Source organism: Mus caroli, chromosome 1 (assembly GCF_900094665.2).
Source record: "Mus caroli chromosome 1, CAROLI_EIJ_v1.1, whole genome shotgun sequence".
In the NCBI taxonomy this organism is placed as follows: domain Eukaryota; kingdom Metazoa; phylum Chordata; class Mammalia; order Rodentia; family Muridae; genus Mus; species Mus caroli.
In genome coordinates, this window is record NC_034570.1 from 143,589,869 (window position 1) to 143,606,970 (window position 17,102).

Below are 17,102 nucleotides of genomic sequence, written 5' to 3' on the forward strand. Positions count from 1 at the left end.
AATTCTGAGAAGACAAGGACTTTGAACTCCCATCTTTTTTCAATTCAATTATTTCAGAAGTTTAATGAATGTGTACAGAAGATAGGATGTGTTCCCTCTTCTGTTCCAAGTGCAACAAGAGTATGACATTTAAAACTGGTATCACATTCACCTTAAACCTTAAGAGTACAATCCTACTTCTATTCTAATGTCTATGTTCAGGTAGGAATTCTTATGGTGCAGGGGTGAAAAGAATGATAAAGCAACTGAGTTCTGTCCCCAGAACCCATGCAAAAGTGCTGGTCATGATGACACATGCTTATAAACCTAGTGGAGACAGGAGGCTCCAGGGCCAGCAGCCTAGCCTAACGGGTGAGCTACAGCCAATGAGACTCTGAAAGGAGGTGGAGGCATTTTTAAGGATGACACTACAGTTGTCCTTCAGCTTCAACATTAAAGCACAAAAACACGTACACATACACTTACTTACCTACACACCTATAAATGTACACACATTAAGATTTGCAGAAAATCTTTTAATAGAACTAGCAATTAAGAAGCATATAAACAAAGGTTCTAACATTATTACCCATTACAAATAAAGCAAGAGGTCAAACATTTAAACCTTCCTAGCAACCCAAACTTAAATAGTATTTATTGAATGGTCAAACATGGAATTATCTCAGCATTTCTTGCCATTCTAAGCGGACAGTACACACAACTGTTGCCTACCTGCTGGAATCCAGAGTGGTGAGGCGGGCTTTTCCCCAAAGCTGGTATGACTTTTGTAGGGGATTGCTGTTGCTGAGCTAGAGCTTGAACCTGCAATTGGCTTGTAGACTGTGCTGTTGGCTGAGCTGGTAAAGATGTAAGGGGTGGCTGGGAAGGTGACTGTTGAGGTCCCTGGTTCATTGGCCCTGGTCCAGAGGGCCGTTGCTGGCTGTAAGGAATGTGGGACTGTTTCCCAGCTTGCACCTGGTTTCCTGCTGGAGAGTGAGCTGTAGACTGAAGAAAGGTTCCTGGGACAGAAACACCAGCTGGGAAGGTGTAACCTGAGCCCATAGAAAATGCCACAGGAGGGGGGATAACATATGTTGGGGGCGGGAATCCTTTAAAACAGAAGAACACAGCTTTAGTTCTAAAGAAACTTGACAAAAGAAAGGTGTACAATTTGAGAAGAGGGTGTTTCTTACATATTATAAAAACCAACAACAATGAACCATGCAGGTCTTTAACATGACATTAAGAAATACAGCCGGGCGTGGTGGCGAATGCCTTTAATCCCAGCACTCAGGAGGCAGAGGCAGGCAGATTTCTGAGTTTGAGGCCAGCCTGGTCTGCAAAGTGAGTTCCAGGACAGCCAGGGCTACACAGAGAAACCCTGTCTCGAAAAAACAAACAAAAACAAAACAAAACAAAAAAACCCCAGACTACTGGCTATTAGTTTCTTTTTCCTCGAACATTAAAGTAATTGCTCTTCTAAAGATCTTTTGCCAGGGGCAGTGCTGGCGCACGCCTTTAATCCCAACACTTGGGAGGCAGAGGCAGGAGGATTTCTAAATTTGAGGCCAGCCTGGTCTACAAAGTGAGTGCCAGGACAGCCAGGGCTACACAGAGAAACCCTGTCTCAACACCCCCCCCCCCAAAGATACTTTCATGTTTTAACGACAGCATGGAGGAATCTTCATAGTAACTGAGCAGCACTAGTGTGTTAACTACAGAGAAATGACTCAACCAGAGCCCCTTAACCATTAGGGAGGCTTTATAAACTGAACAGCTTAGGAACACTGCCCCAAGATTACAAAGTACCCAGTGAGTGAACAGAAGGCCTCAGGCAGAAGAATGTGTATTTACCTGGTCGGCTGGGAAGAGGAGGGAAGGCTCCAGGGTGATGGATGGGGATGAACTGAGAATTATTCGTTTGACTTGGAGTTTGAGTGACAGGCGTTTTCCTGGCTTCAGACACTGGAGTCTTTCTTAGTTCTGTCTGGGATTTTACCTACAATCAACAGAACCAAAACTAACCATAAAAACCTGGTGCCCATGTATTAGAAAGAAGCACCTACTCTAAGAAAAATATTAAAATTTTACTATGTCCATCTATATTAATATAAGAAAATTAAAAAGAAACAAGGGCTTTCATTTACTAATACAATTATTTTGCTCTCTTGTAATCCCAGAAAAATAAGGAAAAGGAACATAGAAATCATTTGTTGTACAAGTGAGGTAGCTCATACCCACAGGCATGCCTACAATCTTCAGCTAGGGCTCTTCATGCTGAATTGTGATTTAATGAAAACTTATCGCACATGGCTCCCGGTTTACTTTTAACTAGGTAGCACTTCTTAAGGCTCTTTAAACAAATACAAAATACTTCCAGCAGCAACAAATGGGCCCAAAGTTCTAAATATCAAGTTAACAATGAAATGCCATGGGCAGTCCTCAAGGTTGAGCCAAAGGCAAGAAAGAAAATAGTTTCAGAAAAAAGAGCATGATAATCCTATGTCTGCAAACTGTTGTGTTGTATTGCCAAGGCAAGGTTCTGCTATGTAGTCTTGGCTAGTTTAGAAACTGCTATGTAGTCCCAGAGGGCCGCAAATGTGTAGCGATCCTCTGTACTGCATCCCTGTATGGCAGATTTACTTTTGTTATCTACCAGTAGGTTTGAGAGGGACTGAGGAGAGAAAAGGAGACTTGCATTATCAGCATGGGTCTCACTGGAGGCCACTGCAGAGGACATACAGGAGATGCGTGGGCTTAGTTAGTCCTCAAACACAGGCCTAGTTAATTTGGTGGGGTTTTGTGTTTTTTGTTTTCTTTGCCTTTCCTTCATACCCTCTTCTCTTCAGGCCATTTCCTGTATGTGTGTGTAGTTTAGAGGATGGCTCAGTTAGTAAAATGCCTGTGGACATGAAAATGAGAATTCAATCTCCAAATCCACACAAAAATACCAGCTGCAGCACTTACGGTCCCAGTGCTGGCAAGGAGGAGTCAGGAAGAAGGGTCAATGACTAGAGACTAGCTTAATGCTGCACTCTAAGCCAATGAGGGACCCTGTGTCAAAGGAAACAGATGTCCTTCCTGAGGGTGACACCTAAGGTTCTGCTCTCACCTTCATGCGCACACAGGAGTGTACTGGCAGAACAAACAAATTAAAAACGACGGGAACCACACTTCGTTGCCATCCTGCCCCCAATCTATCAGGCAAGGAAATGATGGTCTTGCTGATAAGCAGCCTGTTGCAGTAGAGGCCCACGAGGCAAACACCTTCATTTGTCACAAACGAACCAACAAATCACACAGCTTCTTACAGAGTCATCAAAACATTAATGGTATTAATAAAAGTAAAGATCCTTTTGTATTATATGAAATTAACAGTATCCCTTTTGGAAAGGTATAAAAAGGGTTACAAATAGCTGGGAAGTGGTTTTCTCAAACAAGATTTGAGTTCTTGTTTTACCAATCTTTGAACCAGGATAAAAAGTTAAGTTTTACTTTGTACAGTGAACCTTGTTTGTTTTTGAAGATAGGGTCACTATGTAGCCCTTGCTAGCCTGGAACTTACAATGTAGATCAGACTTGGTCTCTTACTTCACAGACCCACATGCCTCTGCTTCATGAGTGCTGAGTTTAAAGGTGTATTTTATTATCATACCCAGCCTGCATAACTCTCCAGGGGGTGGGGGAGATAAAACAACAGAAAGCTTTGATATACTTTTAATTCTACTAGATGCTCTGAAACCCCAAAACTCCTCTGTAATATTAATTGATAATTATACTTTCCAAAGAAATATACAACTCTGTACAGAGCACTTAAAGAGAATGTCACTGACACAGGATCTTCTTCAACCCATAAAGTCACCATCTACCACAACTCTGTCTATACATACCTTCCTAGGAGGTAAAAGAATGCACTTAGACTGCAGAACGGCTAATGTACTGGTCTTTATGAACGACAGAGAAACCTTGCCGTTTGTTTGTGAGCCTTCTCTCCTTGCTTTATAGTTCAAATACAGCTTACCTGCACTGCCACACTCTGCTTTCCTGTTTCCTGCAACTTTCCTAAGGTGCATCTCTTGGTCTCAGCTCTCCTCTTGCTGCTGTCCTTCTGTCCGTCCTCCTGAGTTACAGTTACTCCTTTGCTACAGTCCCTTCTCACCTCTTTGGGAGGAAAGCTTCTTCCCTGGTCTCTGTTCACTTCTCGTGGCTTAATGTTCTCTTTAAAGGTGACCACGGGTTTCTCTCCTGAGTCACAGCTGTTGCTTGGATTTCGGCCTGTAGACAGCACTGATTTCAGTCCTGGGCTCCCATCTGTAGCCAGTGACTCTACCACAGATGTTTCTTGTAGGATGAGGTTCTCTTTGGCTTCACTGGGGTCTTCTAGTATTAATTCTGGGATTTCTGTGATAAATAACAATTTCCCTACCTCATTTTCACACTGAATCAGCCTAAAAAAGCAAGAATAAATTCATATATAAAAAACCATAAACTACAAAAATAAGTAACTCAGTTGTGTGTAGCTTCAACAACTATTTTTATACCAAAAACAAACAAAAACAAACAAACAAACAAACAAACAAACAAAACCCAAAACAAAACAGTATTACTCAGTTACTGAGATTCTTGTGACTATATTTCACATCAGCACATCACATTCAGTCTCCTGTTTTTCCCCTTCTAATAACCGTGGTTACTCTTACTGAGCATGATTTACGACACTAGTCTGAGTCCTTGACATAGCCTATAAGGGAGGTATATATACTTATCTTATAGATGAAGTGAAGCCCAGAAATGGTATAAGTTTATTTATGCATGCATTCAAAAGTGCACAGAGCATGGCAGGAGTTCAAAAACAAACATTAAAAAATCACAGTATCTGACTCTGAACAGGTTATGTCCCATCAGGAAGATGCCAGGTTCACAGAAAAGATCAGAGCCAGAAACTGATCACGACCCTAACCGACTCCAAAGCTTGTGTTCTTCTCTACACCAGTAACCTTGTTGCTTTGTCTTTAACTAGTGCTGGAAGCATGGCCTTGCTGTCCTGAGTGAAAGTGACTGGCACATCTGTGCCACACAAACCACCCACTGGACCAACAATGTTCAATCCAATTCAGATAGTACAGATGCTTACACACCAGAGCAGTCCATGATAAATAAGAAAGGCGAGTTTAATTCTTCTTATAATAGATAACAGAGAGAAGAGAGACTAAGTACACTTATGACCACTTGGCTCCGAACAAGAGATGCTACCAATACTGTCTTAGTTCATCATAGTTTTATACCATTAGTACACACGTGTGTGATGATAAAGGGATCGAAAGGAATGCAGGAGCAAGCCATGGGCATACCGTGGCTGATTATCAGCAATCCATTTCCCTATGGAGATCAAACGCTGCTGTCGTATTCGTCGTTGTTGACCCTCTTTGTCTCCTGTAATACCCTGATGGCCTTTGGAAAAATCCAAGTTCCTAAAAATGACATAGCATATTATAGAAGATTAAATACTGAAGAAAATTTCCAGGAAACCAAATGTAAATACATTATTTCCCACACGGGCTATAGACTACATGTAATAACTGTATTTGCTTGAATTTATATTTCCAAATATAAGAAACAAAGCAGGAAATAAAATCAAGGTTCATCATATTAATCTTTATATTTTTACTTTCTAGGTATGAAGTAAAACAATCCATAGGTTTTATTATTGAAGATTCTGTTTGTTTGGGGTCCTAAGATGGAATCCATGTCTTTGTCCATGCCAGGAAAAAGTGCTATCATTGTATGAAACCCCAAATACCCCTTTTCTAAATACTTTGATTAATTAAAAAAAAAAAAAATCACTATACACAGGCTGTATACCTTTAATGCATGCCTTTAATACCAGCACTTGGGAGGCAGAGGCAGGTGGGTATCTGTGAATTTGAGGCCAGTCTGGTCTCCCAAGTTAGTTCTAGGGCAGCCAAGGGTATATAAAGAAACTCTGTCTCAGACAACAACAACATAGTGCTAAGAGTCTCTGATGCACATTTCTTAATTTCATATTTTTTATGTGCTTGAAGTGTTGTGCTATATGTATGTATTTGCACTATATGTATGCCTGATACTCATGAGACCAGAAGAGGGCATTGGATTCCCTGGGACTGGAGTTTCAGGTGCTTTTGAGTTGCCACATGGGTCCTGGGAATCAAACCTAGGTCCTTTGCAAGAGCGAAAAGTGCTCTTAGCTCTTAGCTCTAGCTCATGGGGTACCTATTACAAAACTATCACTGTACTTTTTGCTCGCTAAATCAGAAAAATGTGCAATTGTCATAAAGCATATGGACAGAGAGTAAACCACCGTGGAAAGGGCTCCTGAGATCGCCTGTCATTCATTTTAAAAGAGAGTCAGGGGTGATGGTGCATGTCTGTAATTCTGGCATTTCAGAGTTGGAGGCAGGACACTCCCGGCTTTTCATAATGAAATCATGCATATCTCCAAACTAAAATGCCATTAAACAAATTAGGCTGAAGAACACAAAGATAGGTGAAAAACAGTAAGCATCTTCAGGAAAAAAGTAACTAAAATTAAACCTGGTAAACCTTATAGTAAAACCACATAAAGAATAAAAAATTAAAGTGAAAGAATTTAATTTCTTCCCAAAAACTACGGGAAGGTTTCTGAGTGACACCTGAGCTGGAGCGTATCAGGCAGAACAACTACTGACCAAGACAGTGAAGAAAAGGCTGAGGAGCAGATGGTGATGTTCTAGTGCGGCACAAAGAGAGCAGAGAGAGAAAAATACAGAGCTGTTCAGAAGGACGCAGTTGAGTGCACAGTAAATATAAGTAATGGGGGTGGGGAAAGAAGAGGCAGAAAATAGGGCAGAGGGGCTAAGAGCTGGACGGTGTGAGAGAGAGCTGACAGTGAATGAGTGAGTGAGCTGATGGTGTGAGAAGGCACTGAGAGGTAGACGGGTTTCAAACTTGGACATCAAGCTAAAAGAGATCCCAGAATAACTGAAGAACTTAAGTTTTTTATTTTGTCATGAGATACTGTCAGAAGTCACTTGACAGTGCTGACTATTAGAGACATTTTGGTAATAAAATTATAGCCCTTGATGAGGGAAAAAAAGGCTTTTTTAATTTCTGGATTGGTGAATAAGTGTGTCAACAGACCTTATGCTACGAGAATTTAAAAAGGCAAATTATTTAAAAACTGCTTAAAAATTAATAAAGCAGGAATGATAAACTATACAAAGATGTCAAACAGTATTAGTGACTAAACTGTTTTGTCTTTGTTTTAAGTTTTCAGACGTTAAAGCTTACATTTATGTTTTCAGGATTATTGTTTCACAGATTATTTGTGTAGCAGCTTAAAGTAGTTAACAACAACAACAAAATCCATAGCTTTTTAAAGAACAAAGCTATTAGAATTTGGTAACAAAGGTGACAAGGACAGTTTTCAGTAGTAGCAGGCTGAGAAATAAGTAAACCTGAAGTCAGTAAGGGCAGTCCACACTGCTCTTAAGAAAAACTGTGGTATGGAGAAATACACAGCAACAGAGAAATTGGAGGGAGACTGACTGTGAATCATATTTTATAGAATAAAAAAACAAAACAAAACACCAACACCACCAACAGCAACACACTTGTCATGTTAGTAGGCTAAAAGAAGATAGCTATTTGGGAAGAAACAGAAAACAAACAAAAAACCGAAACAAACAAACAAACAAACAACAAACTAAACCCAGTGGGAGACAACAACAATAACAACAAACTAAACCCAGAGGGAGATACACTGTAAAGCAGAGTAGTAAGAGGAGAGAACAAGATAGAAGGTAAACCAAGAGGGCAGGGAGAAACCATGGGGGTGGAGGTGAGAGTGGAGGCAGGGGTGTGTGTGCAGGAGGACTGCAGAAGGGGATCCCTTTGTCTCTTTGCCACTGAATTTTTTTTTTTTTAATTTCTTGTAAAACTGGTATGTGTAAGGTAGAAGAAAACATGCACATACTTACATGGAGTGAACTGTGGGTATCTTTATTGCTATTAGCCTTATTCCCTTGAGACAAGGTCTCTCACTGAACCCTTACATGCAAACCATGCCCACATCCCACTCACGACCCCCAGACCAATAAACAAACAAACAAATGTTAAAGAAAGATGACACAGTTGGGACAAATCAAAGGCTCTTCTACAGGTAGGCCAGATTCCTACACATTTTAACACTGAAAACTCTTCAAAGCTCCTTACCTGAAAGAAGGTCTTAAAGCCAAGAATCCTTGTAATTCAAACTCCTCTGGAAGTGGTGTGGCTAAAGAAAGGAAGACACCAGAAATTGTAAACATTTTAATTAAAATCTTATGATTTTGTAGATATGAAAAAAGTGAATAAAAAAAAGGTATGGGAAGAATGTGTCATGTCCATGTTTTGCTTCCCCAGTGTCATCACCTTATAAAGATGAATCATCCAAGGAAACACTGCCTGTCACCTCAGATCCCTAGATATCCCTAACATAAAATACAAAACACTCAAGTTGCTGGGCAGAAAGAACGTCCTCATCTGCTCTCAAGAATTTACAAATTTAGTTAGACATGGCAATACCTTTAATCCCAGCACTCAGGAGGCAGGGGCAGGTGGATCCCTGATTTCAAGGCCAGCCTGGTTTACAGAGGAAGTCTCAGGACTGCTAGATCTACATAAAGAAACCCTGTTACCCTGTCATGAAAAATCTAAAGAAAAAACAAAAACTAAAACAAAAAAAACCCCAAACAAACCAATCAAAAGAATCCAGAGCTTTATTATCAAATCTAGCAAGCCCAATATTTAGGTTACATGTGACCTTTAAGTTACCCAGTGACAACACTAGTATCAGTGAGAGTGTACAAGAAATAACCTGGGGTATTATCTCAAATGTTCTAATCCTAAAGACCCAGTGACTTGTAAATTACTAGTAATGGCAAAGGGAGAAGCTCCATGCTGCTCAGCACAGCACTGTCTATGAACACAGTTTAGACCATCAGTGCAAACGTGCACATGTATGTCTGTGTGCCAGGACAGCCTCGGGTGTCATCCTCAGCAATGCAGTCCACCTCCTTTGAAAGAAGGTCTCTTACTGGCCTGGAACTATTCGATTAGGCTAATTGGCAGGCAAGAGAAAGCTCCTCTTGGTTCTGGCTTGCCAGTACAGGGATTACAGGTTTGAAGGACATTATTTTCATGGATTATCTAGGTACTGAATTTAGGTACTCATGGTTGAGAAGTGACGCATTTTACTGACTGAGCTATCTTCTCAGGCCCTTGATAAGGAAAATGTCACAGGATAATAGACAATGACACATATAGAAAGTAAAATATTATGAAGTCAGTAAAAACTAGTTAGCAGCAAATGAAAATGTTAACATTACACTGTTAAATTTAAAAGCATGTTTAAAGTGGTACATGACTCTTATGTTTGAACACAGGAGGATGTCCTAAGATCGGCCACTATCATGTGGACAATATAATCTATAATACTATGGGAGATCCATTGGAAATTTGTATCTTTTATGTTGTATGTGCTAAATTCTGTGTGATATGTAGGTAACTGTTTCCTTAAAACAGCTCAGCAGTTAAGAGTACTTGCTGAGCCTGAATTTGGTTTCTGGCACCCCCTCCCAACTGTCTATAACTCTAGTTCCAAGGAATCCAAGCCCCTGTTCTATCACTGTGGATACCAGTGTGGATGTGTACACACAGGCAAAATACACATGTAAAATATATAAACCTAAAACCAAACAAACATCCCAAACAGATAGTAATGATGAAGAGACAGGGAAGAAAATGGATAGAATGTAAGGGTCATGAATGCCTACTCTAATAAGTATCAGAGGTAACTTCAGGAGAATTACCCATATCTAGTCACTTCATCAGTACCAGAAGTCAGAGCCTCTCTTAAAAGGAAAACAAAAAGCCTCACCAAAAGCCCAATTTCCCTGGCTTTCAACCTCCCATTACTGATGAAGAAGCAGAGAGACGATACACAATTTAGGCACCTCTTACCATTAGTATTTGAGAGATCATCTTCATGGGGATGGAAACTATTTAGAAGAGAAATTAGCCAGGGCCAAATGCTGTAAATTTAAAAAAACATTCAGATTTTATTCTTATACAAGAAAACTTAGAATACTAATAAATTACAAAAACGGCATCTCCGATACAGAAAATGTGGTACATTTACACAATGGAGTACTACTCAGCTATTAAAAGGAATGAATTTATGAAATTCCTAGGCAAATGGATGGACCTGGAGGGCATCATCCTGAGTGAGGTAACACAATCACAAAGGAACTCACACAATATGTACTCACTGATAAGTGGCTATTAGCCCAAAAACTTAGGATACCCAAGATATAAGATACAATTTGTTAAACGCATGAAACTCAAGAAGAACAAAGACCAAAGTGTGGACACTGTGCCCCTTCTTAGAATTGGGAACAAAACACCCATGGAAAGAGTTACATACAGAGATAAAGTTTGGAGCTGTGACGAAAGGATGGACCATCTAAAGACTGCCATATCCAGGGATCCATCCCATAATCAGCTTCCAAACGCTGACACCATTGCATACACTAGCAAGATTTTGCTGAAAGGACCCAGATAAAGCTATCTCTTGTGAGACAATGCCTGGGCCTAGCAAAGACAGAAGTGGATGCTCACAGTCAGCTATTGGATGTATCACAGGGCCCCCAACGGAGGAGCTAGAGAAAGTACCCAAGGAGCTAAAGGGATCTGCAACCCTATAGGTGGAACAACATTATGAACTAACCAGTACCCCAGAGCTCTTGACTCTAGCTGCATATGTATCAAAAGATGGCCTAGTCGGCCATCACTGGAAAGAGAGGCCCATTGGACTTGCAAACTTTATATGCCCCAGTACAGGGGAACGCCAGGGCCAAAAAGTGGGAGTGGGTGGGTAGGGGAGTGGGTGGGTAGTGTATTGGGGACTTTTTGGATAGCATTGGAAATGTAAATGAGGAAAATACCTAATTAAAAAAATTAATTCTAAAAAAAAAAGAAAGAAAGAAAAAGAAAAATGACATAAATAAAGGAAATCAGATGGCAAAAAAAAAAAAAAAAAAGTCATCTCCAAGGACTCCACTCTACTACTCAGACATCTTCAAGGCTATGTAAATCCCAACAGACACTTTCAAAACTACATAGGCAAAAACACATGTGAGAGATGCACTACTGTATACTGTTTCCCAAATCTCGTTTAATGGGTATAAAATAATTTGTCAAAGATTGAATATATACATTTCCAGAACAGTGGAACTGTTCTTCAGCTAGTGACAAAGAATAGCTACACTAAATTCAAATCTCTATTCAGAGTGAATTACAGTGACTTTTTTAAGGGTCCAAATGCACATGGCCACAATCTCCTTGCCCACTGCATGTGCAACCCAAAGATCACTGCAGAAACAAAAGCAGCAGGCAAGTCTTGCCCCAAAACACGAAACCTCGGTGAGCCAGCAGAAAACAGAGTCCTTAGGTTAGAGTTCCTGACAATTTATTAAATAAAATACAAGTTTGACTTTTAGAATACACATAAGCAAAAATTTTATACAAAAAAAAGCAGTACCTAAAACCCTGTACTAGCACTGCCCACATTAATATTTAAAGACAGATACTATCCTATATGCTACACTCTATACCCTAAATCATGGTAATAATGTTAAAAATGAAGGGACTTGTGTTTGGGGAGGAGGAGAATTCTAATGAGGTACCATTACTTATTAATTAGATAGTCCCTTGCTGGTGTGTACAACCCAGGTCACAGCAGAAACTTAGAGTTAAAACTACTAAGATATGCAGGGGAGGAACTCTGCTACTGCAGTCTTTTGGAGACATTATTTCTACAACCAAAAGTACACTGAAAATGCCACTCATCACTAAAATCAAAGGGTCTTAACTGTTTCTACTGTCTTAAGGAAATTAAGAATTATTTTCAGTCATCTATAGGTAAATAAAATATAAAGTATAGTTACAAGGTAGAATCAATTTGTGTATAGAAAATGGAAGTTTCTCTTTTAAACAAAACAGCATACATAGGGTGGCACAGATACGGCTCAGAAAGACAAACTTGATTTTTGTTGTTGCTGTTGTTTTCTTTTTCTCGAGACAGGGTTTCTCTGTGTAGCCCTGACTGTCCTGGAACTCACTTTGTAGACCAGGCTGGCCTTGAACTCAGAAATCCACCTGCCTCTGCCTCCTGAGTGTTGGGACTAAGGGTGTGCGCCACCACGCCTGGCTGACAAGCTTGATTTTTAATGTCAAGTTCATTTTGAAATCTGTCTCTTCATGATATGGCAACTGGGAACAGGGGAATATAGGAGCCACAAATTTCTATCCAAGATCATGGGCCTAACAAAGAATTCAAAATAAATTAAAGTATGCATAGATGCTTTCATTTCAATTTTCACAGAATGTGCAGAAAACAGTCAATTCTTCAATATTCTTTTAACAGGCAGTTTTCCTATGTCTCTAAATATCATACAAACCACCCAACCACCATAAAATTTTGTAACACTTACTACTGTCTTTCATCCACCACTGCTTCTTGAAAGACTCTAGGTCGGAGTCTTAGCCAGTCCATAGAGACCTTGACTGCAGGAAGGGGGTAGGCATTGTTGGACTCCTGAGAATCATTCTGGAGAGGACATTTGCACAGGATGCCAAGAAAAGACACTTGGGGATGGGATGGAGAAAAAGATTCAGAATGTATAAGGTATTTGAAACAGCATACCAGTTTAAAATATTACTATGGGCCTTCTGCTGTATTAAACATTCAAGTATCTTAGTTTCCTTCTAAATAGATATTTTTAGCTGGGGATGGCAGCCAGTATCCAAGAGGATGGAACATGAAGATCATCAAGTTCAAGGTCAGCCCGGGAATAGGTAAGACTATCAAAAAACACTTTCTGTATTAAAACGTTATATAGAGTGGTATAAAGCAGACATAAGGACAGGCTTTGATGTATAAGTCTCTCTGACCCAGTATTAAGAAATATAGGGCTCGGGCTGGAGAGATGGCTCAGTGGGTAAGAGCACCCGACTGCTCTTCCAAAGGTCCGGAGTTCAAATCCCAGCAACCACATAGTGGCTCACAACCATCCGTAACGAGATCTGACTCTCTCTTCTGGAGTGTCTGAAGACAGCTACAGTGTATATAATAAATAAATAAATCTTAAAAAAAAAAAAAGAAATATAGGGCTCATTTTATGTATCATTGCATCTGGCTACATAGATATAAAAAATACAGGTAGACTGACTGCACCTTTCAAAGCTGAATGATTTAATACTCACTAAAGAGGGCCAGCAACTGTGTCCAACACAGCTGTTCATCTTGGCTGTAACTATGTTGCTCTGTTTCATTGCTAAAGTCACGAAGATGATGAAGTTGAAACAGGTTAATGACAGTGACATGAACTAACTGTTGAGAGTTGAAAGCTTTTTGGAACAGCAGTCTCTGTAATAGAAGACAAAGATACTGTATATATTATCAAGAGCAGGATCCGTCTTAGACACAAGAATTACTAAACATCTATACCCAGAATCACAGAGTGTTGTAATAGCATTACTGGATGACTAAACTGTCCCACTCTTTATTCTAGTATTTTATACAGTTATAATGTCTACAAAAAAAACTACACTAGAAAGGATCCATTCAGGCACTCCTTGGTTATTTAAGCTATTGCTTGAGCATTTTTGCTTTAAGAAACTGTCCATGTATTAAAAATAAAGATGTATCTACTTTTAATTTTTATAAGTATAGCAATTTTGCCTGAGTATGTTGTCTGTGTATCATATGCTTGCTTGGTACTTATAGAGGCCAAAATATGGTGCTTGGTTCCCTGGAACTGGAGTTATGGATAGGTTCAAGCTCCCATGTGAGTACTGGAAATGGAACTGGGTTTTCTAGAAGAGGAGCTGAGCAATCTCTCCAGCCCCAGAAAGAGCATATATTTTTAATATGGCCCAAGAAGTATTTGGGCTATACATATAGACATTTAGAAGATATATAGTGAATAAAATGTTTAAAAAGGACAAATGATTGAAAGCAGATGTATGTCGTGAAAACATTGCAAACAAAAGGATTCAAGTATTACTGTGAACCCTTGCTACAGACGCATGACTTAGAGTTGTCGTAAGCCTTAAACTTTCAATAACGAGAACCTTTATAAACAACGCAGAAACCACACACGTGGGAACACAGGGACAAGTGACATGCTGAAGTTGCCATTAGGATGTCTAGTAAGCACCTTTGATGATCATGCTGGAATCTTCATAGGAAATTCCACATACGGTTTTTACTAAGCTTCATGTGCACAGTGACTGTGCACATGGTAACCTGCGCAGCAGTGTATGACATCACCATCATAATGGAACTCTATATTCTCAGAGTTGGTTGTCTCTATGTGATCATCCGTCTGCTTTAGCATCTGTGATGGGATTTGATTACTCCCACATGGAATAATGTCCAAACCTAAGTTCCTAAAAAGTTGACAGCTACTAGGATGGACACTTTTAGTTGTGGCCAGCCTTCCTCCATCTCTCCCCAGGAAGCAGTTTAGAGGATAGCACAATCAAGTGTCGTTAGTCTTTTGGTAAGAATTGATAATATATCAGATGTAGCCAGGTTTGCCATGATTATAATGATGTGGGCAATTTTGAGGTCAGCAAGAGCTAAAAGAGTAAGTAAGACAACACACACACACACACCTCAAAAACCGTTACACACACCCCCCAAAACAAAAGCCAGAAAAGATAGTTCTTGCAGTTCCACACCAGTTGACTGTGCTGCTGCCATATCAAACATATCCATCACCTTCACTGTATTCTGAGATTTCTATTTTCTGCTTTTATATTTATAAAGCATCTAGCCTTCTAAATAAGCTAATGATTTATACTGATTATACTTTAAGTCCAACAACTCTATTCAGATTCTAATATTCTTTTCTAGGCTAGGTAATTGAGGGCACTCAAATGATAGTGGTTCCTTTTACACCCAACCCTATATATATGGCCTAAGTTTAAATAGGCCACTGGGAAGATCAAAAGCTCAGTAAAAATTATTTTGCAGCAAACTATTTCTATTGTAAATGATCAACTCAACAGTTACCTGTAATTATTTTACATTGACTATATTTGGCTAATTTATGCTTTTACTGTCCAAGTTTTGTGTTGTTGTTTTGGACAGTTTTATAACTATATTTCTAAACTGTCTTGCTTCTTTTTTTTTTCCCCCACAAGACAGGGTTTCTCTGTGTAGTCCTGGCTGTCCTGGAACTCACTTTGTAGACCAGACTGGCCTCGAACTCAGAAATCCGCCTGCCTCTGCCTCCCAAGTGCTAGGATTAAAGGCGTGCGCCACCACTGCCCCGCTTGTCTTGATTCTTAATATATTTATACTTCAATCCGTTTTGCCATCTGGCAGGGGGTCAATGAGAAGGTTGTTTCAACAATGACTAGATACCATATAGTTCAGATAGCAAGAGGAAAGCTAGATGCAAGGACTTCATATAATTCAGATTTAACTATTACTATGAATTCATAATTAAATAGCAACATAGGGACTAGATAGAAGTCTGGTCCTCTGGGCATAGCTAAGTGGGGGAATTGTCTAGTTTGTGCAAGGTCCTGGGTTCCATATCAACACCACAAAATAACACAACTTTTAAGTTAATGTTCTCCAAATTTTAAGCTTCCCCACTTAAGAGATGACCAACATTTTTGGTTTTTAACTCAAACCTTAAACTGTTCTTCCAACTTCTCTCGAAGAGGGCTCAGCTTTTCCAAACTCTTACTCAGGTATACATGACCGTGGAATTTAATAAAGGCCTTGATGAAGTCAGAAACACCCCACTTGGTTTTCAACTCATCCCGGCTGAAATGAAAGAAAAACTTGAATCAATCTTAATCAGCAAAATATGCAAAACCCTTAACCTGGGTTTAGCTTGCAAGTTACTTCATCATCCAACAGACAAGAAAAGGGCTCTTTCTTTCTGTCCACGCCCAGCTTCACAGCTACAGCTCAGATGAGTCAGCACTCAGCTACAAGAAACCACATACTGGGTAAAATTACGTGACTGTGCACAAAATAATTATGTTCTCTGTAGTTTTAGACCTAAAGATGACTAGAGATCACTGCTAGAATTTCCTAAACAACAAAATTTGAGAGATTAAGTAAGACTCCGGGTTACACAAATTCTCTTGGGAAAGTCAGTCCTACCTTTCCAGTGCTTTAGAAAGTGCTTTTTGTAGATTAGTGGAGGCGGCTGGGAAAGGGAATTTCACAGCAATGCTTCTGCAGTAGTAGAAAATTGTGGTCAGGTGGTCTCCTTTGGAAGAAGCTAAGATAGCCAACTGATTGTAAGGCTGACCTAAAGGAGAAAGTTAAGATTCTAAAGTTACCAAGAACCAATCCTGCTATCAAAATACAAATGCTCAGTTAAATCTGTGAATTAATAATGCAGAGTATTATGTAAGGCAAATCTCAATTGATCAATTATAGATGGACAGAATGTGAGATTGTACACATTAGTGATGGCGCATCCTATCATTAGTGATGGCACACCCTATCATGTGCAGGTTAAAAAGTCACACAATTAAATATTGACTATGGAGGCACACACTTGTAATTCTAGCACTTGGGACGCTTAGAAAGGATTAGAGTTCAAGGCCATATTGGGCCACATAAATAGATGGTATCAAAACAACAACAACAAAAAGTAATAAAATTAGAATCAATACAATAAGCAGTCATGGTTTCAGAAAGGGTTAGCTAGTTAATCTCCTTTACGTTGTAGGTGCTAAGGACCCATCCCGGGCACTCAGCTGTTACTGTATTGCTGATACAGGCAATACAAAATGGCTCCTTGTGTCCAGATAATCTCTCTACCTAAGATATTATCTAGAATCTAAAGAAGTTTCAATGTGGCTTAGCACAAGTGATTTGTAACAGCAATTATCTGCTGTTAAGCTCTTTAATTCAAGAATGGCTATAAGCTGGAAAGAATCCAGATGTCCATTAACTGAGGAATGGATACAGAAAATGTGATACATTTACACAATGGAGTACTACTCAGCAATTAAAAACAATGAAT

The 17,102-nt window shown here is 39.6% G+C and overlaps 1 protein-coding gene across 7 annotated transcripts in view; it reads right to left on the reverse strand.

The window, feature by feature from the left end:
- The window catches only part of Smg7 (SMG7 nonsense mediated mRNA decay factor), a 63,847-nt gene that overhangs the window by 7,564 nt on the left and 39,181 nt on the right, over positions 1-17,102 (reverse strand). For 4 of the 7 annotated variants that reach the window (XM_021177809.2, XM_021177439.2, XM_021177656.2 and 1 more), the window contains 10 exons: positions 16,229-16,379; positions 15,748-15,883; positions 13,303-13,465; positions 12,531-12,684; positions 10,000-10,070; positions 8,212-8,272; positions 5,331-5,450; positions 4,001-4,427; positions 1,834-1,978; positions 712-1,088 (listed from right to left, as the gene is read on the reverse strand). In XM_021177809.2, the coding sequence (XP_021033468.1) occupies positions 712-1,088; positions 1,834-1,978; positions 4,001-4,427; positions 5,331-5,450; positions 8,212-8,272; positions 10,000-10,070; positions 12,531-12,684; positions 13,303-13,465; positions 15,748-15,883; positions 16,229-16,379 (1,805 nt within the window). The remainder of the gene's footprint in view (positions 1-711; positions 1,089-1,833; positions 1,979-4,000; positions 4,428-5,330; positions 5,451-8,211; positions 8,273-9,999; positions 10,071-12,530; positions 12,685-13,302; positions 13,466-15,747; positions 15,884-16,228; positions 16,380-17,102) is intronic. The other 3 variants (XM_021177737.2, XM_021177892.2, XM_021177581.2) reach the window with 1 other exon arrangement.